The 26,615-nt window shown below is 47.4% G+C and overlaps 1 protein-coding gene across 1 annotated transcript in view; it reads right to left on the bottom strand.

Moving 5' to 3' along the window:
* The window catches only part of Vapb (VAMP associated protein B and C), a 41,735-nt gene extending 16,526 nt beyond the window's left edge, over positions 1–25,209 (bottom strand). The window contains exons 1-2 of the mRNA XM_052723170.1: positions 25,072–25,209; positions 5,713–5,865 (exon numbers count right to left, since the gene is read on the bottom strand). Coding sequence (XP_052579130.1) covers positions 5,713–5,865; positions 25,072–25,129 — 211 coding nt within the window. The 5' untranslated portion in view covers positions 25,130–25,209. The remainder of the gene's footprint in view (positions 1–5,712; positions 5,866–25,071) is intronic.
* Positions 25,210–26,615: the final 1,406 nt, after the last annotated feature.

Genomic DNA, 26,615 nt, shown 5'->3' with positions numbered 1-26,615 from the left:
AGAGGCTCTGCCAACTTTCTCCCTGGGTCATTCCCACCAGATTAGCCCAAGCATACCTTCTAGACCCAGGAAGACATGCCACCAGCCCCCTACAGCACTCAGATCACAACTTCTTAGAACAGCAGCTACTGCCCATGCAGAAGACAGCCAGCTCAGTTCCTCACACCCTCTGGGCCTCCTCCTGCACACCCCCTGGTCTTTCCAGGCCAATAGACCTGTTTCTGGACCAGCAGGTACGCATTAAGCTCTGTGTCCTGTACCTTGTGACATTCTCCACCATTCCCAAAACCTTCCCTCATTCCTACGCTGTCCCATATCCTAGCATGCCCTTCAAAGAACGGTCAGCCAACTTCAGCATGTACCAGAATTGCAAAGGAGCACTTAAAGAGAATCTGCTGGAGGGGGTCCCGCTGAGAACCTGCTCCTGGAGAACTGGGCTATACTCTTTTTCTGGAAGGAGCCATGCCTGTTCCTACCAAGGGAAGCTCACTCACTGCAGCCACTTTCTACAGACCCCATGTGCACCTTCTTGCCAATTTGCCTCCCCTAGGTAAACTGAGTCAAGGACTGGATGTTTGTGGAACTTACTCAGGTGTTCAGACACCCCCACTGGCTGCTAGTGTGAACACTCTTCCCCTCCTACCTTCAAATCAGCCTACATCATACTCCCTTTAGAAATGCTCAAGAGAGCTCAGTGGTGGAGACACATGCCTTTAATCCCAGTAACTGGGAGGCAGAACAAAGGTGAGTTCGAGGCCAGCCTGGTCTACAAAGAGAGTTCCAGGACAGCCAGGGCTACACAGAGAAACCCTGTCTTGAAAAAAACAAAATCACAGGAACAACAATAATTAAAAATGATAAAAAATAGGTAAATAGGAATGTTCAAGGGAAGAGATTCCCTGCCCTCACCCGACAGGCTCTCCTCTCAGGTCTCCCTTCCTGCCATCTCTTCTGGCTGCCTGCTCCCTCCTTGCACAGTCCACATATCAGAAGACCATGATCTACCTACCAAACTACATTTATGAAATGATGGCACCACCGCTTTTTTTAAACAACCAAAGTCAAATGTGAGTTTCTTCAGCTAAAGGTGATCAGCAAGGCTGTAAATGATGGAATACTCGCCTGAAACAAAGGAGTGGACATTGCAGCTGACCCAAGCCCTCACCATGAGAAAGCTCATTATTTCCTTCCTGGGCCTGCACTACTCAAGTCTAGCAGGTGAATAACTAATTCCGTCTGGTTCTGAGAGTGTCGCCAATCTAACTCTATCCTCCGGGGGCCTCTCAGCTCAGATAGCAAGCACCTGGCAGCCTGCTCCACTTGTTTGTGCAGAGGCCACAGGGCACACGTCACCTGTTCCTGGGGTCAACAGAAAGGAGGCATGCAACAGGTTGTTTGGGCCCAACACCAAGGCTCACTCCTTCCTCATTATGAAGGCTTTCTCAACTGCCTTCCTGTGCTGGACCTAACAGCAGGACACAGTCAGGCCTCTCTTTGGGCCTCCCAGTTTGACTGTACACCCCGTCACTCCCATAGTCTGTTCAGTAAGACCTGTGAGCCATGCCTGAGGACTGACCATCTGAAACACAGAGACCAGTGTGTTCTAAGTCCAGAGACTTCCCATACCTGGCAACTATCATCTGCTCTCTGAGTGCTCATGACCAGTCAGTCTGCCAAGTACTCCTGCTACTTCCTCTCCCAAGGTTGCCTCTCAAGCCTTCTCCCTGCCTTCTGCAATGAGCTAGAGACCAGAATGGAGTAGTGAGATTACCAAGAGCAGGATGGGACTTCCAGGGGAGCCAAAGGCATCACCTGGAAGAACCAGACCGGGGGGCATTTACCACTTCACCCCTGCATCACCTCGAAGAGCCAAAAGGTACCTTCCAGCTAAGTGTCCCCTGCCCAGTGTTCTGGGTCCTGCCCTTTGATCATCTTCATAAAGTATAGAGTTTCTTCCTAAGAAACCTAAATCCTATAGCAAGCTTCAAAAGGCTTTAAGCACAATTAAGCTGAATTTTTGTTGGTAAAATATTTTAAGCCATAAACTAATCTGGTGAAAAGACTGGGGATTTATCTTAAACAGCAATGCAGGCTGTTCTTATCTCAGAGCAGTGAAGACTTCCAGTTAAGTCTGCACTTATCAGAGCCTTCCAAAGCAACGATCAGATCCAAGGAAGGCTGCCATGTTAAAGCCCCCACGGGAGCCTCTCTATGCACACTGGAAGATGCATAGCAGGCTGCTTCTTTGTCAGCAGACTGGGAGCACTTTTACCCTGAGATTCAGCACCTGAATGCTGCAGCCCACGGCTGGCTAGTCCAATGTCAGTAAACAGCAACATCCATCTGAGCCAGCACCATCTTAAACGGATTAATAATCAATTCCAATACTACCCAATTACATTAATTGACCAATGTCTCCATCCCAGGAGATGCTGCTATTCATTCTGTTACTGGAAGAACTTTATGGTTTAAATGTGACTAGAAAGAGTCCTAAAGGGGCCGTCAGAAACCAACGCTGCCCCTCTGTGTTCCAAATTTCAGTGTAAAGTACAGATTCAGACACTGGGAGACCTATGTTTGGCTTTACTCCATCTTCAATCCCAGGGAACACAGAGTAAAGTGAATCTGTACCTAAATCCTGGTGTCTTTAATGACTCTACCCCCACACACCCCCCATGGATATTCTGCATGTGTAGCGCACTTGGCACAGGGGCAGGCAATGGGAATAACTGAACTGCAAATGGAAGTGCTCACCACTTTGTGGGATTAGAATTCACAGAGGTTACACAAATACTAAACTTAATGTCATATTACAGGAAGCCTAAGTATTTTTGATGGGCCCATAATTCTACCACTTCACCTGCTGTACATGCTGGCAAACATGGTTTAGAATATTAATGGAAAAGTCCCTCATTATTAAACTGCGGCATTAAAAACAAGATCTGCCACCACTAACAGCCTTCCACAAAGACATCTTCAGAAATTACATACGCTAAAAACATTTTCCTGCCACACAGTTTGAAAGATCTACATTCTGTAAAACCACTTCCACCTGCTTCAGAAGGATGATGAAGGCAGAGGTCCTACCCTCCCTGTGCCTGAAGTCTCTGGGAACTCAGTTTCCCTCCGGCAAGCTCATCTCCACATGCCTGCGCTGCCAAGGTGCAGAGCTACATGTGCAAGCCTAGCTCAGAAGGCCAGTGCTCATCATGAGCATGTGTCTAAAGTCAGGCACTCTGGGGTGACCGCTAGCTGTGCAAGCAGACTATGCATCTGAGCTATACAGATATAAAGACAAAGAGAGGCCCAGAGCACCTCTACGGGAATGTCCACATGTCACACTTCACTGATACAAAACCTTAGACTATGCCTCTGCCCAACTGTGAGGAGGCTGCCTAGGTTAATGAGAGGAACCTCACGCACATGGATTCACTGTGTTATGAAGAAAGCAGCACAACAGGTAGAGCCTGAGCTTTGGAAGCATGGTGTAAGGTCCTTTGAATGCCAGGTTCACTGGCAAGGCCAGCAAAGCACTACAGGGTGTGGCTGAGGATCACTGCCTATGCCTGTCGCAGCCAAGATGCAAGATACAAAGCCTTTCAAGCCCCAGCCCTATCATCACCACTCCCATCCCCCTCCAACTCACTCCTCCATTCGTCTCTCCTCCCTTCTTCCCTCCCTCCTCTTTACAGGGATGATTTATAGCCTCCTCTAATAGCTAGAGCCTCCCAAGGGTCTTCAGAAAGGGAGGGGTGCACTACCCCTGCCTGTCCTTTCCAGGTATCCTGTGACATTCTGGGTGCTAAGCAGGACCATGCTGACAGGATTTTAAGTTCATCTGACGGTCACCGTTTTGTAAATTACATGTGAAAATTCACTCATAAATGTATGTTTTATAGGAATTCAGGAGGGCCACACATTCATAAAAATGCATAGAATTCCTTTGCTTTTTAAAGGCAATGCAAACATCATACAATTGGTCTCCACCCAAGCCTGCCTGGCTTTGTGCATTTACAGTGGCACCCCTAGAATGTGCACATGGGACCAGGCTGGCCAAAGTCAGTCACAGACTCAAGGACAGATCATATGAAGCAACAAGTGAGGACAGTGGTCTGCCGGCGAACCTGCCTTCTCCATGGACTCTGACTTACCATGTTTCACCCAGTGACTGCACTCCTCAAGCAACCAGACCTGGACAAGAACAGTGCTTCCCAACCTAAGATGTGCCCATCCAAAGTGTGACATCTGCACACCTAGAACCTGGCCCTCTCAGGCCACCGCTGACAGACAGACACCCAGTGCTTCCACAGAGACTTTTCTCATGTGCCATCCTATTTCACCAGGGGAAGCTGCAAACATGTCTCTTTATCCAACCATTTCTCCTGTCCCCTGACCCCACGATAGACTACATTTCAGACCCATCCTGCAGCAGCCACCCTCTAACCTGGTGAGGCTGCAGCATAGTACCACAGAAAGAACATGTGTCTCTAAGCGAAGCTCCGCCTGACAGTCACATGACAGAGACCATGTGACAGGGAAGGATGACATCCATGCCAGTTCCTTACTTTCTGCTCTGCAGAGGAAGACACAGCAACAAAAGCAGCCTTCACTTAAGAGCCTGATCACTCTCAGAACATTCCCAAGACACGCACACGCACACACACATCCTGAACAGTGCAAATGATGCGAGTGTGAGGTCCAGCAGTGGGAACCCTTCCATTGGTGCTGGCTACCAGCTAACTGCTCCTGACTAAAAATCTGACTCAGGAGTCCAGACCGGGCCTTGCACACTCAGAGAGAAGCACACAGGGGAGCTGGGGCGGGTGCTCCATAATGAGAGGCACCAACGGAGGCGAGGAATCAGAGGCTGAGATAATGAAACACCTTGTATCTTTCCAAAGAGGTGAATCATTTTCTTTTAGGTGTCAAATGAATAGCCAAATGTATCACAATCAAAACCTATCATGGAAAAAGCCAGACAGGCACTCACTTCAAATGAGAAGTGGCCTCTAACGATGCTGAAGCTGGGGACACTGAGTCACTGGTGTCTAAAGGACACACACTCCCCCACAGCTCCGCTGCGCATCATGGGTTCTAATGAGCTGCAATTTCACCAGTTTCTAAATACATTTAAACTCTAACATATCACTCATACCTCCTTAATTCTAAAAACCAGTTCTCAATTTGGGCACTTTATCAGTCTCTTTTCAGAAGTTGGGCTTTGGAAAATAAATGTGCCCTGAAGGGGGTGGGGGGCATCAGAACACAGAGGGCCCACAGCTCTGACTATGTTTCCATCTCCTCAGAGTGCACCTCCAATCACTAGATGACATCAGCACCCCCACAAATCCTTTAGCTTAAAGAAAATAACTCTATCTAGTATTCTCCCACCAATTCAATTAGTTAACTCTGTCCCTTTCTACGTATTGTCAAAGTGCAGATTTAACTCCAAAAGAATGGAGGCACTTGCTCTGAAGTCACCGCTTTAATTTTGCTCCAGCTACTAAGGTATAGAGGCTGCAAGCATTAAAACAAAGAGACACGGATTATGGAAAGTCGAAGGTGGGAGGAACCAAGCTTTTACCCAAGGTGGGATGGGAGAGGTGGAGAGAAGTCTGCAGTCTCCTGCACTACCCTGAACATACCCACTCTGACAAAACCAAGGCCCGGGCCCTCTGGAAGCCACCCGTGACCTCCAGAGTCAGGACTTACCAGACACATTGAGAGAGGCCCCGGCATCAATGACCCCGCTGTTGGGCCGCACGCAGTACCTGCGCGGGGCTGTGGTCTTCACTTTAAAACACACATTTCTGTCTGTTGGGTTACCCAGCTTTAGGTTGGTGGTGACGACATCAGTGAAGGGACCTATGTGGAGAGACAAACAACTGGTTGGGGTTCTGTGAGGAAAGTGTAGGAGACAGACTGGTTTGGAAGCAGAGATGACAGACATGGTTCGGGAAGAGCCAAGATCCACCTCACACTGGACCATTGCTGCTGAATTATAGAAAAGAGCATAGCTCAGAAGACAGGAGACCTGTGTGAATGACAGGATCTAGAACCAGATGGTCCAAATCCAATGACAGTTACTTATGCTCAATATTCACTTCCACAGAACCCCAATGGAATCTGGCAGAAACTATACGAAGGACCAGGCACAGGTCCCCAGTGACTATTAAGAACAGAGTGTGGCAGGTGGCAGGTGGCAGGTGGCCTCTGGGGTGTAGGACTCTGTAGAGAGGAAAACCCCTAACAGTGTGCCTATAAGGATGGCCAGCCTCATTAAGAGCCCTCTAGCAGCTCTAAGCACACAGGCTCCTGAGAAGCCTGGAGCGAAGTTCTGTGGCCCTGGGCTATTGTTTATTACTATTACTTATTCATTTCCTACTTCATTAGATTTTTTAATTAAAAAAGTAAAACATGCTTCTTAAAATAAGCCAAACAATGAAAGATGTATAAAGAGAAGTTAATAAGCTTCATCTGTGCCTGAGGTAACTAATATTAACCATGTGGGAGCTCGTCCAACCATCTAGACTGAATAGCAATGTACACAGTCCACAACTGCAAGACTGTTTCTCATTGGCTAATCAGTGGACCCCCGATCACTAGGCATATGAAGGGGTTAGATCGGGAGAGGTGAACTGCAGGACCTCTGTCATGTGCACATGCACATGTGTGTTGATGTCTGTGTGTTGCTATGGAGCAAATCCAGGGACCTGTACATGTATCCAGCCTCTGAGCTATATCCCCAGCCCTAAATCCATTTCAAGTTTACCTATTTTCAACATTAGTGCCACATCTTTGTTTCCTATAGGCAGGCTTTTCAGTCCCACCTCCACATTTATAAGGAAGCAGGAGAGGGGAATGTGTTTCCGTGGTTACAAAGAATATCTACTGGCTCACCTGTCACATGTCAGAAGACCCAACAGACAAAGGTATGCTCTGAAATGCTTCCTCAGCTGCTGAGGGCAGGATTATCCTTTGTCCATCTCTGTTCCCAGCACTGTGTCTGGACACAGTAAAGGTCTCAGGACACACACACACACACACACACACCATGAAGAAAAATACTCACAGATTATTTTCAGAAAAATGAGTGCCTTAGGCTGGCTTCCTCTGAGGTACTCAAATATGAAGGATCAACTGAATCCAAGCTTAGCTTAAACACAGATGGTGGGCTGAGGGGGAGAGGCTTGAGCCCTACATCCGGCACACCGCAGCCAGTGCAGCTACAAGAAAGCACTAATCTGTCCAAATGGGATAGATGTGCACATTAGGGGACACTCGGAGCATAAGACAATTTTCACATTTGCTAATGCACAATCTTGTCTGTAAGAAGCCCAGGACAGTCAGTCCCGCTGAACCTCACTGTGTAAAATACACCCTCTCTGACAGCCTCCTGACATGGCTACTCAGCTCAGCTCCCTTCACACATGGTCACCAGCCACATTCATCCAACTTCAGCCCCCCTCACCCACAGAGTAACTGCGGGCTGGAAGCCTAGCACCATCTCCATACAGGAACCCCGGGTAGGTGCGCTCAGCTGTAACACCTGTGGTTCCATTAGCCCCTCATCCACTGGCCCTGAGGCTCCATTTCCCTGCTCTCCAGTGTGGAGGACTGCAGGAATGCATGTATGCACTGCAGCACATGTGACAAGATGACTGCATCGTCTACTGAGGACCGCTTATCCTAAAAGCTCCTCTCATTTCATGGGCAGCACCTGTGAGACTGAAAGACCTGAAGAGAACGTCTCCATCTGTCTACCTCTCAGGAAGGCCTGCTCTGGCTCTAGGAGGAGGGACTTCCTGAAAGACTTGCAAGTGACTCCACTGCAAACCACCCCACACCCCAAATGGGAAAGCATGGGAGGCAGCAGTTCACCCGTGCCCACCGGGTGGAGTGAGAGCTGGATGCTGACAAGGCTCCACCCTTGCAACAAGTTCTTGGCCTCTAGGGAGAAATGAGACACTTAGTGTTGAGAACATCCAGGGGCTCATGGGAATTCTACCCTATCCCACCTCCATTGCACGATGGCTGACTCATGGGAAGATGGGAAGGTTGATCCCCCTATACTTAAGGTAGGGATCACTGCAAGTAAGCACAGTCTATAAAAAGGAGAGCTAAAAACAGCTTTGATTTTCTAGGGTCAAAGAAAGTGGTAAGCCTTACAAGCCTGCATGGGCACAACTCGCCAGGCATGTACTTCATAAAACAAACACAACACTACTCTGCAAGTGCAGGTGTTCAGACAGCTAGGGTACTGGGGGACAAAGTCACCACTGAAAGGGCCCATTTCCAACACAATAGGCCTATGGGGAAAGGGCCAGGCATAGTAGATCATGAGTGTCATCCCAGCATTTGGGAGGGTGGAGGCAGGAGGATCAGAAATTGAAGGTCATCTTTTGGTACGTGGCAGGTTCTAAGCCGATCTGGGATACAAAGATAAAGATGGGCCCTGTCTCAAAAAAAGAAAAAGGAAAACATATAGAATGATTATTTGAGCATAACCCAGTACTTACTAAGAAGTGGGCTGCAAAGCTTTCTGAAGAGATTTGCCTCAGGAGCATCAGAACACCGGCAGATCAGATACATAACAGACCCACCACACACAGATACCTCATGGGAAAGCAGAACACTTCCCCTTCTGCTCCCATAAAGCTGGGCCGGCCGGGGAACCCAGGTATAGACTTCACCAACCTCTTCTAGGACTATACACACAAGCCACATCCCACTGTGCACATGGTGGTAAGTTCTCCGGGTCCGCCCATTATGTGGCACTCTAAATGGTGTTTCAATTTACATGAATCACATAAAAGATGATCTAAATTATTAAAAGACAAGCAATATTAGAACAGCGAGTGGGATAAAATAAGCGGTATTTCTCCCTTAGCGCCCCGCCTTGGGTCTAGGCACTAATTTGTAAAACTCTAGAGGGAGCCATGCTGGAAATATATGCAGCACAGAGATCACTGGTAGGAGCAGCAAAGTCTCATGGGTAAAAATCAAGGCATTTTGTAGAAACAGGCCAATCCTTCTCACCCCACTCTGGGCAATTTACTCCAAGAATTTTATTGAAAATAAATTCGATTTGAGTAATTACAGGAGATAAACCATGTTAGTGTTCTCCTTTCCCCTGTACTAATGAATTAGAACACACAAAAACCTCAATAAAAATGATGTGAAGGCTTATGAGCATCATTCAGATTTTTCCTAGTCACTTTCGTTTCATAAAACTGCCATTTCCATTAAAGCATTATGTAAAAAATGGGATTTTACTCCGCAAACATGCATATTTATTACCAATGAATTTAAACATTGCTTATAAAATACAAAGTCAATTTTACAAATGAAATCTTCAAAAGTTAAGTTTTTTCTTTTAAGAGATAAAAAATGTGATTTGTGTCTCTCGAGCTGGAACACTTCGCCCCCTCTAATTACTTCTCCCATGTCATCTATCCCTTGGTCCAGATGTCTGTGTGAAATTAGAAACTACACATCTCCAGCATGAGTGAGCACAGAGAACAACTCCAACCTGAAGTAAATTCCCAAAGTGCCTTGACATTTTTTTCTTCTATGTAACAGGCTGAATGGGTTCTTCCCTCCCCTTGTTACAGCTGTGTGCACCTGCGAGCATTTATTAAGGCTGATAAAGATGCTCATGAAACAGCATTAACTAACAGAATATGAACTCCTCCACTTGTTCTCAGAGGGATTAGACCCAGCAAAGCATGGCATAAACTACCCCGCACCCTCCCCAGGCCCAGGGGCTTGTCTCTCTGTCTTTTTTAAATTACTTAAGAAAGTAAAATCTGGATTCCACTTGTTTGAGAAAGCAAAGAACACAGACCCAGAAGAAATATGTGTGTTCATAAAAGTAGAATGGGAGGACAATTCTTCTGTTGCAGGTCACAGGACACAAGCTCAGACTTAAAGTTCTATCTTGAAGTTCAAGGGGGAAGGTCACAGTTTCAGGTTCTGAAGATCCGATTCAAGCCAGGTACTGGTGGTGGCTCACATGTGCAATCCCAGAGGCTAAGGCAGGAGGGCTGTAAGTTCAAGGTCAGCCTGAGCTACACAAGGGACAACAAGAAATTCCAGGCTACAGAGTGAGATCCTGTCTCCAACAAAACAAGACAAGAAAGCTGGATAAGTTTACCAACCAGGAAACACCCAGGTAATATCTAAGTACTCCCTTAACCTTTGCAAGGTCTGAGCACTTTGTGGTGACCCTTGCCCAGACAGCCTCATTAACATAGAACTCCTCCTGTCAGAAAACTCAAACTCCAGCTTTACAATGTAGACAGCAGCTGAAGAGTTCACCTCTGGCAACTGTAAAGGCCGTACGTAGTGAAATGTTCTAGAACTCGGGGCTCAGCCTGGGCCTTTCTCAACTGCAGACTTAAGAGTGTCTTAGGATTCTGCCTGGTAAGTGGCAAGACTATGTGTTGAAGAGGTAAAGATGGCATTTTATTTTTAGCCCACCATTCAATTCTACTAGAAAATAAAGATTAGCAATGCCTAGTATAGCTGGGCATGATGGTACACATCTTTCAGGAGGCAGAGGCAGGAGAATATCTTTGAGTGAGTTCAAGGCCAGCCTGGTCTACACAGTAAGTTCCAGGCCAGCCAAGGCTACATGATGAGACCCTGTTTCACAATGAATAAATAAATAGATCCTGAATAAGACCCTTGGAAGGTAACATGGAAGAAAATCTAAATAACTTGGGACCTGGGTGACTTTTTAGGAAAAACAAACATGGTGGAATCCATGGAAGAAACCTGTGGGCTGGGCTGGGGCTCCTCAGAAAAGCACAACTGACTTAACACTTGAGAAGCCCTGAGTCCCATCCCCAGCACTGAAAAATCAAATAGATCAAAATAAAAACATCTGCTCTGCAAAAGATACTCCAACAGGCTGGACAAGCCAGCTACAGAGCAGGAGAGCTACCTGTAGAAGATGCGCCTGACAGAGGGTCATCTGACAGACATATTACCAGGAAGACACTGCGCCACCTGGTTTAAAAATGGACAAAAGAGATGTAGATGTCTCACCAAAGACAGGCAGAGGGCAAAGGGCACATGGGACGATGACCAGCGTTCACTCTTAGAAAAATGCAGGTGGAAAACACAAGGAGGTGTCACCACTTGCTTCCCAGCATAGCTGAAGTCGGTGCAGCCACTCTGAGAGGCAGCCAGGTATTTCTTTTCTTTGTGTGGTGCTATTCACCACACATGTGAGGCAAGGGCTCTAACATGGAGCTGTACTCCCGGTCCAGGAGGTGTTTCTTATAAAACCAGCCACAGCTCCTCATCCGAGCCAGACATCACCCTCCTTAGTACTCCTCTACCTGAAGTGAAGACTCCAGAGCCTTAGCAAAGGTAAACCCAAGTCCACAGAAGGTAGAAACAGTAAACTGTGGTACATCCAGACAGAGGGGTAACAGTCACTAAAAAATAAGTAATTAAGCCATGACAAGGCATGGCAGCACCCTAAATTCATATTCTAAGTGATAGTCACCACATGGCATTCTGGAAAGGGCAGAACTATAGAGACGGTAAATGGGTCCTGGGCTGACAGAGTATTGGAGTGAACAGCAGTGAGAACCTGTCAGCTGCCAGCAGAGCCCAGGGCAGACAATGGGCTTCAGTGGGTGTGAGTTGTGCAGCCAGCACAGGAATGGGAACTCAGCAGTGGGGAGCTGTTCTGTCGGGGGCTCCCCTTTCTGCATGATCTTCCATGAACCACATCTGCATGATCTTCCATGAACCACAACTGTTCATACAAGAGTTTTATTTTATAAAGGCAAAGTGCCTGGCATGCTACACCCGTGTGTCTAGTTCCAACCAGTACTGCATTTCTGAAGCAAGTGTACACAGGTACAGATGGACAGGGAGGAGTCACGGACACCCTGTTCTCCACAGAAATCACTCTCTTCCTCTTCTAGAGCTCATGAAATCCTAGTTCATGAAGACACATCCTTCCTATGTAATTTATCTCCTGGTGTGGCTACAAGTCTTTGGAATTCACACTGCATGTGCTGCCACACAAGTTACACACCAAGCTGACATGCAATCTACCAGGTCTCAGCCTTCCAGACTGACGCTTGTGCTACTGGCTTGGCTGCAGCGCGAGTCTGCACCAGTTTACTCTCTTGCAAACACTGTGACTCCCCATTCCGTGACCCTCTAAACAATAAGCGGCCACATTCACTTCAACCCTACAGAGAGCCTTCAGGCAGGAATAAGTGAAGGCTTTTGATGGATGTTGCTGGGACAATAAAACAGTCCTTGAGGTCTCAATACAACAGACTCTGTACATGGGAAATATATTAAAATCAGGAGACACAGACCTTCTGAAGTCAAATTTGCTGCTTCTACTTATTCTGCCACAGTCTGTTTTCACTAAGTACCAAGGCCCTGACGCCTGCCTTCCCTTCCTGACTGCAATGTTCTACTTGTTCCTAGAAAGGAAACCACAAATCACATGATTTTGTCCCCTACTCACAGCTGGTGGTCAGCACCTAGAATAGTTCCAGGAGCAGGGTAGCCACTCAGCAAGGCTTGAAGAAGAGGGCCAAGCAGAGGCCAGAAAGCTGGATTCTTCTCCAGGTGTTGTAGGTAGAGTTTTCCTGCCTGGCCCACAGTCAGGACAAATCTCTCTCACCTGCCAGTCCCACAGCCTTTCAAACCCAACCAAGTAAACACAGAGGCTTATTTTGCTTACAAACTGTATGGCCATGGCAGGCTTCTTGCTAACTGTTCTTTCAGCTTAAATTAATCCATTTCCATTAATCTATACCTTGCCACATGGCTCGTGGCTTACCAGCATCTTCACATGCTGTTTCTCATCGTGGCGGCTGGCAGTGTCTCTCTGACTCAGCCTTCCACTTCCCAGCTTTATTCTCCTCCTTGTCCCGCCTATACTTCCTGCCTAGCCAATGGCCAATCAGTGTTTTATTTATTGACTAATTAGCAACACATTTTCCATACAGAACATCCCACAGCAAGGTGTCCCCTGGAGTGTGGCTCACTCTTCAACCTCATCACCTTCCCCACAGGACCCACTGTGCATGTTTGATTCCATTTCCACGGACTGACTACATCCACTGTCCCAGCCAGGCCTAGAACAAGGCACCACCAATAGCGAAAGGGCTAGAGGAATGCAGGCCAGGCCAGTGTGAGCTCTGCATGCTGTTCAGTGTGCTTCCAGCAGGACCGAACCTCAAGTCCTGCTATGTGTGTGCTGTTCTCAAGAACGGTTTGTGTCAATAATGCTCTGGTGAGAGTTGTTCAGTTTTTTAAATTTTCCTTCCTTCTAAAAAAAACAAAGAGCAAGCAGACTCAGCGGCACAAGCCTCTAATCATAGCTCAAGGGAGGCTGAGGCAGAGGATCAAGAGCTTAAGGTCAGCCTGGGCTACACAGTGAGAGCCTGTTCAGAGTCAGAACACAGGGAGGAAGATCAAGAGGTCATAGAACACATTCGGAGAGGACCAGCTCTTCAGCAACCACGAAACCTCCAGATGGGACACAAGAAGTCATTGTTTTTCCTAAATCTATCCTCCTGATTGGATATTAGCTCACATTAACTCAATGCTTTAGAAACAAAACCAAACATTGTAACCAGTATGTTTTTAACAGCAAAGGCTGAAGCCCAATCTAATGGCTCTTATTTTGAAATAATCACATAAAGAACCCGACATATAGACAAAAATGTTCCAAAGAAATTTTAGACCCAAAGTATTCTAAACTAATAAAGCATCCTCCCCAACACCCTCATGAGACAGGCGGCTGCAGAGAAACGTCACACCCATTATTACTGCCGAGGAATCAACACCCAGAGCTGTCACTGACAGCGACATCCAAGAGACCTAGGGCTAGCCTGGCAGACGTAGATGACAACCCTACTGGAGGCTCACTGACTCCTGGCTGACTAGGAGCCCCTTAAACTGCCTGTCACGCAGTCCTCCACAGGTGGGAACTGGAACACACCAGCACTCTTCTAGCTTAAGAACCAATGACTGAAGTTGCTAGGAAAGGCGAGATCAGGCTCAGAAAGTCACCTAGAAAACATGGAATGTCATGCAGAAGGGGCAGCCCAGGGGACAATGCAGCCAAGGCTTTAGACTCTAGGAGAATTCTAGTATGTAACATATGTACTAAATTTCTCTGAAGGAACACGACACAGCAATGTGAAAGAATGAACCAGATCTGCATTTCAACTGAGGTATCTGAAAAGCAAGTTGAAGGACACATGGACCACAGCTGGCTGACACAGAAAACATGGGAAGAGACCACACTCAACTCGGGTGAGTGAGGGAAAGTAGGAAGTGCAGGATGGCAGACAGGGAGGAAAGACACACCTAAATTACTTATTAGTTTCACCTATCACACTAAAGAAAGGGCTAAATGAAGGTTAGTGCCCACTGATGTCTAGCTATGCTATGTCTGGTGCTTATTCAATTATCTGGCTGTTCCTGTTTCTACATACAGAAAGCTCCTGCAGCCAGACATGATGGCACACACCTTTAATCTCAAAACTTGGGAGACAGAAGTAGGTGAATCTCTGCAAGTCTGAGGCCAGCCTGGGATACACAGTAAACCAAGTCTCAAAGAAAAAACTATGAACACCTCTGCAAGCAGGCTCTTGCCCAGAACACCCTGTGGGCACAAAAATATTGTCCTAACCCATGGGCTGTCACTGTTATATAATTTATAAAAATCAAAGTTATGGCTTAGAACAGGTCCAGCACAGCGCTGGTCCAGAGACTGCAGGAGGAGCTCACTTCGATCTTGACAGGCATTGTTATCAGACTAGGAAACCCCTTCACTGCCCTAATGGAAGACACTGCGCAGATGGTGTGATGGGTCACTCCAGTAATCACAAAACTTGGGAGGCTGAGGCAGGAGAACTGCTACGAGTTCCAAGCCAGCCTTGGCTACAAATCTCACACACACATACACAGAACCTTTCTGTGTTATTCTGGGTTGTTTTTTTTTTAATAGAAAAATGGCTACCCATATACAGCACAGCCCTTTAAACTTCTTTATGATATCCAGCAGGGCAGATCCAATGCACGCAGAATTTTATATATCCATCCCAAAAGATAGCTTCAAAAACCCTATGTTCCTGTCCACAATCTTTGCCACATCAACTAACAAACATCTAGTAAGTTTTCTCTAAAAGACCAAACTCCATGTTCATCGTAACCATTGAGAGCAAGCCGTTTCCCATAAAGACAGTCTGTGTACACAGAGGAGATGGCTGAGGGGCACTCAGCCCAGGGGCAGCCACCGCAATGCAAACAATAGTTCACGGCAGTTTCAATCTCACGGGCTATAGAACTCTTCCAAGTTGCCTCTTCTTCAGTACAGATGACACAGCCCTTAGAGGACATGGCTGGCCCTCTGTCTCTGCTCACTTCATCACTGTGAGAAAGGGCAGTGCACAGCTGGTCAGTTAGGGTAGATTCTGATCTGGTTTTCCAGTCACTGAAGACCCTACGTAGCCATTCCAGTGAGAACAGATCTAGATGGAAATGCCTTCTGCGCTTTGGGAAGCTCCACTCAAATACCTTCTGTTTTAGAAGGGTTAGGGGGAGGTTACTTCTTTCTATTGCACCATAACAATGAGCTACAACTTCCACGTATGTCTGCTGCCTGGCCCTGACTTCCAGGTTTCCAGGCCCCACTATCCATTTCCCATCTCTCCTGGCATACTTCCTCACATTGGCACTCGCCACACCTACCCAATCTGTCCGAGGCCTACTCTCCCCACGCTGCCCCTCTCCAAGTCAGTTCTTAGCTTCCATCACTTAGTCATCGGCAGATTCTGGGGCTCTACCCTTAAGTCAGTCAGAGTCCGAGCACCTCTCCTCCCCTTTCTCTCATTGCTGCTACTCTGGTCCACCATACATACCTGTCTCTCTTGTCCTGAAGCCCAGATCACCACAGGAGCCACAGGGCTCCCACATGTAGTCCAAGTCACCAGACACACCAGCCAGGCCATTTTAAAAACAAGCCCTCCAAGCCCTCCTCGTCCTCACCACAGCACAACCCCATCTCTCAGGTAGCCTCCCTGTCTGTGCCCTTAAGAGCTCATCTTGCCTCTCTTATCACTCAAGGAACAAGAATGCTCTGTCCTCAACCTCAGGGGCTCATTGCCACCTGCCTTGCACTTGTCATTCCCAAGGTCTAGAATGTTCTTCCCCCAAACAGCTCACATTTACACATCAGCTGTACACAATTAACCTCTCAGCTCAAGTGTCACCAACCTCAGTGAAGCAGCTTCCCCAACACCCTCACCAACCTCAGGATGCAGTTCAATGAAAGGGCAAATGCTGAGAATGGACATGGCCCCAAATTCCATCCCCAGAACCACAAAATCTTTTAAATATTTTAAAATGTAAAAACAAAACACAAAAATACTTTAAAATTTTTAAAATAAAACACATGAATAAAAGTAAGTAAAATATATAAATAAAAAGAGCTATTCTCAAACCCTTTAACTCAAATTTGTCTTCACTCAGCATTAACCTCCGCCTCATCGGAAGATGAGCTCTAAGAAATCCTGGTTTTTTCCTCCCTAACAGCAGCGGCACACTGCAGGCAGTAGGAAGTGAACAGCGATGATCCAGGCTCTGGGCTAGACTCTCAGGCTGGAGAGATGGGCACTACTGCCTTCCACCCAGAAGACTGAGACAGTAAGCACACTGGAGGACCATTGCAGGGCCTACTCGGAACAAAGAGCAATGTCTGCCACTGAGACCAACATGTTGTATCTTTGAAGCTCAATGGTAGTATGAGCCTGAGTCTATTACCACAGCCTTGAGGTCTACTGTGAGCTCTCTGAACTAACTTACATTGTTCTCCCGACACAGCTTGTGGTTGATGCAAGCTTGAGGGGACCAATGAATGTTTTTAAAAAAGAGAAGTCTCAAGGTCACATTTCAATTAACAAGAATTTTCTGAGCCAGGCCTGGTGGCACAGGCCTGTAATGCAAGGCAACCTAGGAGGGTAGAAAGTTCAAGACCTGCCTGGGCAGCTTAGTGACACCCTGTCTCAAAATAAAATTATCCTTTCCCCACAAAAAAGCTGGAGATGCAGCTCAATGGTAGAGCGCCTGCCTAGCATGCTTTAGTCCTCGGTCAATCCCCAGCATTAGACAAATGAAAGTCTGCTAACTGTGCACCCAACAGTTCAAAGTATGAAGAAGCAGGTAGAGCAGGGGCATACTACCACATCAATCCTGAAGGGTGTGTACCATTAGCAAGCCAGGGAGTTAACCATTTAAAGGGCTACACAAGTGTGAGAACACTTGCCTAACTGGACACAAAGATACTCCCAAGACACAGGAACACGGTCAAGAGTGAGAGGGTAAATCATTGAGGAAGGGTGGAACATGTTGAGTCTAAGGTTACCATGACAACCCGATGGGCAGGAGGTCTAGCCAGCCAAAAGAGCCAAAGAGCCTCCTGGAGATGCAGAGCAGGCAGGGTATTGTGGGAAGAGCTGAAGGTATTATTAATGGGGAACAGAGGAAAGGCAGGGCAAGGGAAGCCTAAAGCCAGAATCCTGATCAATGGAAACAGAGCCATCCAGTAAAAGACTAGGAAGAGGCCAGCAAGCGCGAGGAAAGCCAAGGCCGGGTCAGGTGTCACAGAGAGACCCGATGACGGAGAAGGTCCTCAGAGGAGTAAAGAGAGGAATGCAGAGGCAAAGAGAAGACATGAAGCCGCATGTCAGACTCACTGTATCCTCAGCTGGTGTGAAGGAAGATTAGCCAAGTGAAGAGAGAGGGAGGGGGGCTCTCTTCAGGAAGGGCAGGCACCTCAGGAGCATCTGGGACATGGATGGAGGAGACAGGAGAGAGGACAGAGAGGACTGGGGAAGAATCAGGGAGCTAACTAATGAGCATGAAGCATACGTGTTGGTGAAGGGGGCCGTCGTGTGCCCCTGAAGGAGGGAGAAGTCCTGAGCTTTCCTGAAAACACTGGGCCCAGTCAGTGGGCTGCACAGAGCAGGCCCTGGTCAGCACTGTACAAGCAGGCGGCTTGGGGAGGAGAGAGGCAGGTCCCCAACTGACACTGCCCACCAAGGGAAACATGGTGACAAGTGAAGCCTCATGCTCAAGAGTCTGCAAAGGGACTCTGGAGCAAGGAAGCATTTACAGAGCTGAGAACTTAGCAGGAAAGGGGAGATAAAGAGGTAAGGTGGTGTGCACAAAAGTCCTGTGGCCAAGGAAAACAAAGGCTGGAGGGGGAGAGGACAATGGTCAGAGTGAAGTGACAGCTGGACATCTCTCTGCTGAAGGATCTAATCTCCTCCCTCCTGGCCATGGGCGACATTAACACACTTACACAAGATATGATCAGATTTGCATTTCTAGAAGCTGTACCAGTGTGGAGAAAAAGACGGGCCTCAGCCTGGAAGATCTGTTAGGAGGCTATTAGTCTGCCAGAGGAAAACAAGCCCACCACCAAGGGAACAGGATGGAGGGGGGCCATGGCAGTCACAGCCTCTCTGGGACGCTCAACCGTGTAAATGTGACTGCCACTCAGTGAACTAGCAGGAAGAGATGAGGACAAGGAGAATCAACCAAGGGCATGAATGGTACAAAAGAAAGAATGCCCAAGTACCACAAGTGTGGATAAACACCCACTATACACGTGACATGACACGGAGCACCTCAACTTGTCACATGCTTTCCTCAACCCAGGGCACACCTCATATAGAACCTTGAACTGCCCTCTACCCATAGGAAGGATATCACTAGTTATAAGGTAACTCACCCTACCCAGCTTCTCTGCCCAAGGCTAGCACACAGGACAGAAGACTCCAGTCGCAGCTGGGAAAGGCTGTGTGGCACCTGGAAGGACCATTTACTTTATACAGTGCTTTCTGGGTACACACTTTCTTCTCCTGACTCACACTTGGCCAGTCTCTGCAAGTGGAGGAAACTATCATGCATGAGCTCTGCTGAGCCACCCGAGAAGCAGGTGGAAGCACAGCTTGCTCAGAGTCCACGGTTTGGGGGAGGCAGAGGTACAAATGCCACAGAACCTGAAAGGGTGACGGTAATCAGGGTCCACTCTAAAGTTATCAGCCTCCAAACTTGAAAGTCTAAAGGGTCAAAAGATGAAATGACATTAGAGCCCATTACCCTGGTCTCTTCCCTCGTTGGACATCTGAAAGCATGACAGCTCACCAGCCCCTCCTGGAGTCACCTTGAAAATCTGAATGGAGTCCTTGCTCTTACTGAAAATTCAGGCAGGGTGAAATTGTACCCACAATGCCCCCATCGGGACTCAAAGGACACAGGCTTCACTAAGGTGAACTACGACCTTTCTTGAACGGATTATTCAAGACGATTACCCAGTGAAGGAGAGCATGCTAGTCTTTGTATGTAAAAATTTAAAAATGCTAAGACCTTCAAAATAAAAGAAAGAAATAACCCTGATGGTCATTTGGACTTCCATCACAGCTATAAACTCACTGCCTCACCACATGGAACAAAGCCTGTAGGAACTAGCACTCAGGGTGGGAGAGATATATTTTATATTATTATATAACAAATTAGACAATCAATTTTAAATAGTGAATATTTACTTTTAATATTATATATATAATAAACATTTTCTTATGAGATTATGTATTTCACCAACAGCACTGACTCCAGACACCCCATGCAAGGGGAGTGGGGGGAGGTCAGAACCCATGAGGGCGTTTCCAGTCAAAAACAGCTTCTGTTTAAAAGGTACACTTAACATTTTGAAAAATGGAAATTTAGGAAGTATTTTATTACCACACCATTGCTTTTTAAGTTCAGTAACTGTTTCCAGAGCAAGGCTTTGGGAGCCTCTCTTGTCTCTGAGGCAGCTGCACAGGTCCCCAGGTAAAGGCTTCAAAGGACCAGTGGACAAGGGCCAAAGCTATCTGGGTGTGATGTGCTGACAATGGTCTGAAAGGACCTGAAATGACAGAAAACGAGGTGGCGGCTGAAAACCATAATGCAACTTTGTTATTTTATGAAAGACTCCTCCGCAAGCTCGTCCTGACTAATGGAACCCGCCCGCCGCACTCTGTGTTCATCTTCTATCATCTTGCCAACAGCACTGCTCCTTCCGGACAGGGTCATCCTTCAGATGGCAAAATTTTTACCAAATGAAGGGACAGACGAAGCAGTCTGAAAGGCAATTCCTCCCCTTAAAATTCCAGTCTCTGGTTCTAACACCCTCTGTGGTACACGGGTGCCTGCTAGGGAACTTACTCCCTTGCTCCGCCCCTGATTTTCAACTACTTAGCCTAAGACTGCAGGCGCAAAATACATCTTTCTGGAAGAAGGATGCCGTCTAAGTGTAATAAATAAAAGATGGTGTTAACGCCGCTTAGCAGTCGGTCTCTTAATAAGCATCAGTTCAGACTAATTACTTCGATAAATCAACATGGGGATGAAAAGTTATTAGGGAATTACCAGGCCGCCCGCCACAAGCCCTCACGGAGAACCCGCCCTGCCTTCCAAGTGCAAGGCCAAGGACTGCACAAATGTTTTTAAGAAAACGAAGATGATAAGAGAAAGTTACTGTCTAGTTCACATTTTTCTCCTAGGGATAAGGTTTCAGAAGTAAATAGTACTGTCGATGAAGATTTAAGTTTGACTGGAGCCTAGTAAACTTAATGCCACTTGCTTTTTTGATGAGCAAGCTGGTTAATAATTAAACACATGAAGATGATCTATTCAGGATGGATTTAAACCATGGCCATAAAAAACACCTTAAGTATGTTGCTGACATTTTGTTGTACTATAAAGCACAGTCTGCCGACACAATCCTGAGATGACACCACTGACCGAGCAGTGGGAAGGGAGCCACTGGGAGCCACTGGATGGGAGACTGTTTTCAATTTCACCTCTCTTCTATCACACACAACTTGACGACCTGAACCTGTTCTCTCCACACACAAGACAGTGTCTATCCACAAGCTTGGAGTGCTCCAGTACCCCTACCCAAATCACTAATACTGTTGCTACTGACATCTCAAAGCCACTGGCTTAGTGCCAGAACCAGGCAAGGAGGGGTCCAATCCACATCCGGCTGGTGCCTCATCCCAGTGAGATACCTAGCAATCACTCCCAGCTACCACTACAATACAAAAGGGCAGGGAGGCTTGACTCCTGGACAATGACCCAAATATACAAGATACCACACCACTTACCACAGAGGAGATTTGATGGGCTAGAAAAGACAGACAGAGCCTTAAGAGGATGGAAGGAGACATGAGTTAGAGCTCCCAAGAGGATGCAAGCAGCAGTCAGGCCCTAGAAGGCCTGGAACAGAGAAAGGGAGACCATGAAGAGAACACTCCTTCCTCCAGCAAAGACTTCCACTCTCTCAGGAGGGCCCTGGCCTGAAGGGGCTTCTGCTCTGACCCCACAGAGTTCATAAAGATCAGGAGTCAGACAAACCCCACACACTTTGTGCCTTCCCATCATCCTGTCTCCTCTGAGTGTTTAATGCAGGGCAGTGCAGTGTGACAGAACTAACAAGTCATAGGAATCTGTGTGTATGTGTGTATGTGTGTGTGTGTGTGTGTGTGTGTGTGTGTGTGTGCATATGTGTATGTGCATATATACGTGTGAGTGTGTGCACATGCATATATTGTGTGTACGTGTGTACGTGTGTACGTGTGTGTGTGTGCGTGTGTGTGTGTTTGTGTGTGTGTGGTGCTGGGAATCAAACCAAGGGCCCTCTACCACTGACCTACATCACATTCCAGCCCTTTTTGGATTTGGTTTTGAGTTTGGTTTTATTTTGTTTTTATGTTTTCTTGAGATGTAGTCCAACTTGATCTTGAACTCACAATCTCCCTGCCTTAGTTTCCAGGGAACTTGGATTACAGGTGTGTGTCACCATGTCCAGCCTATAACATATTTAAATTTAACAAATCACACAAAATTCCCAGGACTATGATCAATACTAAATCCCACACCATCATCTTCAGCTGCAGTAAAAGTCTGATGATAATTGATAAGTACTTTGATTAGCTCACAAGTGTAATTTAGTAAGAGGAACCCTAGAAATCAGAGTTCTTATTCTTAACAACATGGAGGATACCAGTTAAATTTGAAGGTTCTCACCCTTAACACAATGAGCCAACTACTGGGTCTCTCCTTTTATTGTCTCAGCACACAGCTTAAAATAAACAAACCAAGACACTAAACAGCCCAGCTGGGCTTGGTGGCACCACCCAAAATCTCAACACTCGGGAGCTAAGGCAGGACATCCACTCACTCCACACCAGCCTGGACGGCACAGTGAGCAAGACTTCATCTCCAAGAGACGAGGACTGTGGTAATGCACATGGCTAGCACTCACAAGGCCTGTCAGAACCCCACGCATCCCTGGATGCCTCTTCTAGAGTGAGAACATTTGGACACCAAACTTCTGGACCATCTCCCTGGCAACCAGTGATGTTGGCTGAAGAGGTGTCACCTCCTTAGCACAGCCATCAACTCAAGGTTAAGAGAGCGAGGTAGAAACCCAAGGTCACACACACTCAACTGAAAGGAGCGGGCACCGGTGTCTCCTTCCTGGTCCACAAACCAGAGGACAGTGGTGGGGACGCTCGGGGCTTCAGGACTCAATCCAAGGGAGGACCAACAAGTCATCACACAGCCTTAACCTGGTGGGTGTGCAGGCCTGACTCTCCTGGACTAGCCAGTCTGGCCTTCCAGGTTGTGCTATACCTCCTACCCACGGCATCCCCAAGGAGCAAGCTTTTGGATCTCTATGCACACCATTTGCCACGCCTGAAGCCCACTTCCCACCCACTTCCCTCCTGCTATCACTGGACCTCTGTAACCAGCTTCAGTGACAGTCCCCACACTCTGGGCTGCTTTGTCCCACCACGCTCTCCAATCTGGACCATCTCACCTGCCCCTCCTTTCCCTGGATGTAAAGGAACGTTGAGTGTCCAGGAAGAGCAGGCAAGCGCAGTCAATTGGACTTGAATTTTCCTGGGTTCCAACACATGGATGTGGACCAATGTGCCAAGTCACAGGAGAGGTGGAGTCGGGCTCCTGATGAAGAACTCTAGGCAACCCCAGGGAAGCCACTGACTTACCACATTCACTTTGGCTACTTGGCTTTCAGCCTCCTCCTCCAAAGAAGCCAGAGACCATCACAGAAAGTCAAACAAAAACGTCCCTCAATGAAGTTATAGCCTGACATCCCGTAAGTTGAAAATACATTTAAGTAAAAATATGCACTCAATCTACTTCACCTTTCTAAACATCACAGCTGACCTCAACACGCTCCAGACTTACATCGGTGCAGAGGTGCACGGAACCACCTAGCACAAAGACTGTTTTATCATAATCTGCTAGTCAAATATTTGTGGAGTCAGTAATCCCAGCACTCGGAAAGCAGGAGGACCCTCTCAAGTCTGAGGTCAGCCCGAAGTACACGAGATCTCATCTAAAAAAAGAGAGGGCCAGCAAGATGGTACAGCAGGTAACAGCGCTGGCTGTACAACCAGAGCTCACATAATGGAGAGAAATGACTCCTGCAAGTTGTCTTGACAGTGACACATTCACTGAGGCACACGAACCCCCCACACAGAATAAATAAAGTAAATAAAAACGCATGTTGAAAGGCTTACACGCATGCACATACACCACAGAGAGAAGGACACCTTATGGATATGACAGGATGCAAATGCACAGAACGCTGCAGAGCTGCGGTCCTAACTGAAGGGCTGCAGCTCACTACTGTGTAGTCACAGAGAAGACCACATGACACCATTCGCCTGGAAAAGGATTGGAATTCGAAATTCCAAATAGGGGCTACCAAACTTCACCACCCTCTCACCACCATCAGGTAGAATCCTGGTAAGTGGGGGGCTTCCAGCAACCAGGAGCCACATTAAGTGGATATTTTTATTTTTGTGTATGTTGTCTGTGTGTTTGTACACAAGTGTGCCAAGGTCCACTGGGGGGGGGGGGGGTCAGTGGACAACTTGCGGAAGTCGGTTCTCTCCTTTGATAATGTAGGTCTCAGGGTTTGAACTCAAGTCATCAGCCTTGGTAGCAAGCACCATTACCTGTGGAGCCATCTCTGCAGCCCGGGGTTAGGCTTCCTGAAGTTGTTTTTGACTTATCTGGACAACCTTTGCTTCCTTATACACCGAGTCACCCTCGTGCATTCTGAGCCAGGGAGGCATTGTAAACAGCCGCAGCTCTGAACCGTTTCCCAAGTCTGTGGGTACCATGGCTACGCCTGTGAAACTTCTGAAATCAGAATTCAAATGTCCGTAGGCGCCAACTGGGTAAGAGCCGTGATCCTAGACTACTTCCCAACGGCAGAAAAACAGGTGACTCTCAACACTGCAAATCGTGAGCACCTGCCGTGGGCTACATGTAGGTGACACTGGGGCCATCACACCAGCCAACCTTAAGTCCACCTCCATAAAGTCTAGCTTCAGACTTTCCTTCACGGCGCTTACCACCGCCGGCCACCATCTTGCTCACTAGTCTGATGAGTTCTAGAGGCCTCCAGTGCCCACTGCGGCGGCTCAAAACATGCCACGAAGGAAGGAACAGGCTGGACATGGTCCCTGTTGCCTCATGGCCCTTACATTTGGTGAAGGGAAGCATATACACACATATATAAACACTCGTGTGTGTTGTGTATATATACATATTCGTAAATGTTATGTATTCACACTAACATGCATATACTGTGCATACATATTTTATAATGTGCACCTTTTTATTCACATGTGCATGCCTGCATGTATAAAGTAGACTTTTTACACACAAATGTATACAGAAAGTGTGTGTACTACACAGAAAGTGTGCACAGGACTCCTGGGCTGTAGCTGGCTGCCCCCGGGGGGGGGGGGGGGGAGGGGCTGACGAGAAGGGGACTCAGGCAGATGCCATGCACTGACTCCACATGCACATATTAGGCGCCTGGTGCATGCGGGCCTCAGGCGGACAGCGTCCTGCCCTCAGGGCGCGTCCCTTCCGGCGCCGGGCGCTGAGTGACAGCTCCCGGGCCGGCCGCCCGCTTACCTCGGAACTTGAGCTCGTGCTGTGGCTCGAGGCTCAGGACCTGCTCCACCTTCGCCATGGTCCTCCCCGTCGGGGGCGGCGGCGCGGGCGGGGGGCGGCGGCCTGGGCGGCGGGGCTCAGGGGCGGAGGGCGAGGCCGCGGTGCCCGGCGAGCTCACGGCACGCACGCACGGACGCACGCACGCCCCGACGCACGCACGCACGTAAGCACGCAGGCCGCTCCGGCCCAGCTCCGGCAGCGGCCAAAGGCTCCGGCGGCGAAAGGCAGACTCTGCGCATGCGCATGGTTTTCTGGGGCACTGCGCAGGCACGGCCAGCCAGTGGAGGGCGGAGCTTCGGCTCCAGGGGGCGTGGTCTCGCGCAGCTTGGGAGGAGGGGCAGTCTCCAGCTAGACTGTTTAGTTAGAGCCTGCAGGGAGAACTGTTTTTAAGTGCTTTACTTAATAATAATAATTAACAAGAATAAACTTCCACTTTCTTCCCGCACGTGTGGTGCCAGGCTCTACTGAGCCTGAATATAATAAAGTTCTTATTATTCTTACAAACACCATGTTAATGGGTTAGTGATATGGGCTAGGCCTTGTGACAGTTCATAAATAACAATTATAAATATAATAAACAGGCAATTATTGTTTGCTTATTTCGTGCCACTCTGCTGAATGCTTTCAGTAACTGTCATAAATAAAAGCTATTCTGTATTCAGTGTTTACCAAGCCGCAAAGCACTGCACTGAACCATTTGCTAATAGATACCATTATCTGTTTATGCAAGAAATATTTAGAAATACAATAACCAGAAAACGACCCGCTTCACACTTTGCTAGGACCTCATGAAGAGAATAAATTGGTTACACGAATAAATCACATGATTGGAAGTGTCTGGGAGCCTATATCTGTCTGATGCTCAAAACAGGCACTCTATACTCCTATTGGCATGTGACTAACATTTCATTGTGTAACATATACTATGTAAAATAGGTCTTAATAGCCTCCTCATCAAACATACATATATGAAGTAAACATGGCCAATTATTCACCATGGTCAACTCTATATGGCAGAAATATTCATGTTTCTCATGCATTTCCCACGTTCTGTATACTTATTTTTGTAATAAAAGTTTTTAGGGGTAATCTCTATCTTTTAGCTTGTGTATCTAGTCCATTTATACTTATTATATTTGCTGGTGTACCTGGATCTGTTTTAGCAGCTTACATTGCCTCTCCCATTTGATTTACCATTTTCTTTTTGCCTCTCATTTCTTGCTTCTTCAGGGTTGTTTTCCCCTCAGTCTGTTCTTTCCTTGCATGACCTGCTGCCATTGCTTCTGCACTTATTTTAATTTCTTGACATGATACTGATTCTATGAAAGTCTAGCTTTTATGATATATTTGCCTGCTACCTTGAAGTTTAAGGACTTCAGCTCAGTCTAGGCCCCCACTCAATTATATGCCTTAATTATTGTGCCTTCCAAGGAACTATGTATTTCCCCCAGTCTCTGTCCTGTGCCTCACCACATTCTTGGCATCTGTCATGCTTTGAACTCTTT

The sequence above is a fragment of the Peromyscus californicus genome, unplaced genomic scaffold (genome assembly GCF_007827085.1).
Source record: "Peromyscus californicus insignis strain IS unplaced genomic scaffold, ASM782708v3 Scaffold_7__1_contigs__length_154581171, whole genome shotgun sequence".
NCBI classification, from domain to species: Eukaryota; Metazoa; Chordata; class Mammalia; order Rodentia; family Cricetidae; genus Peromyscus; species Peromyscus californicus.
Note: the sequence above shows the minus strand (reverse complement) of the source record. Positions and strands in the feature narration are given on the sequence as shown.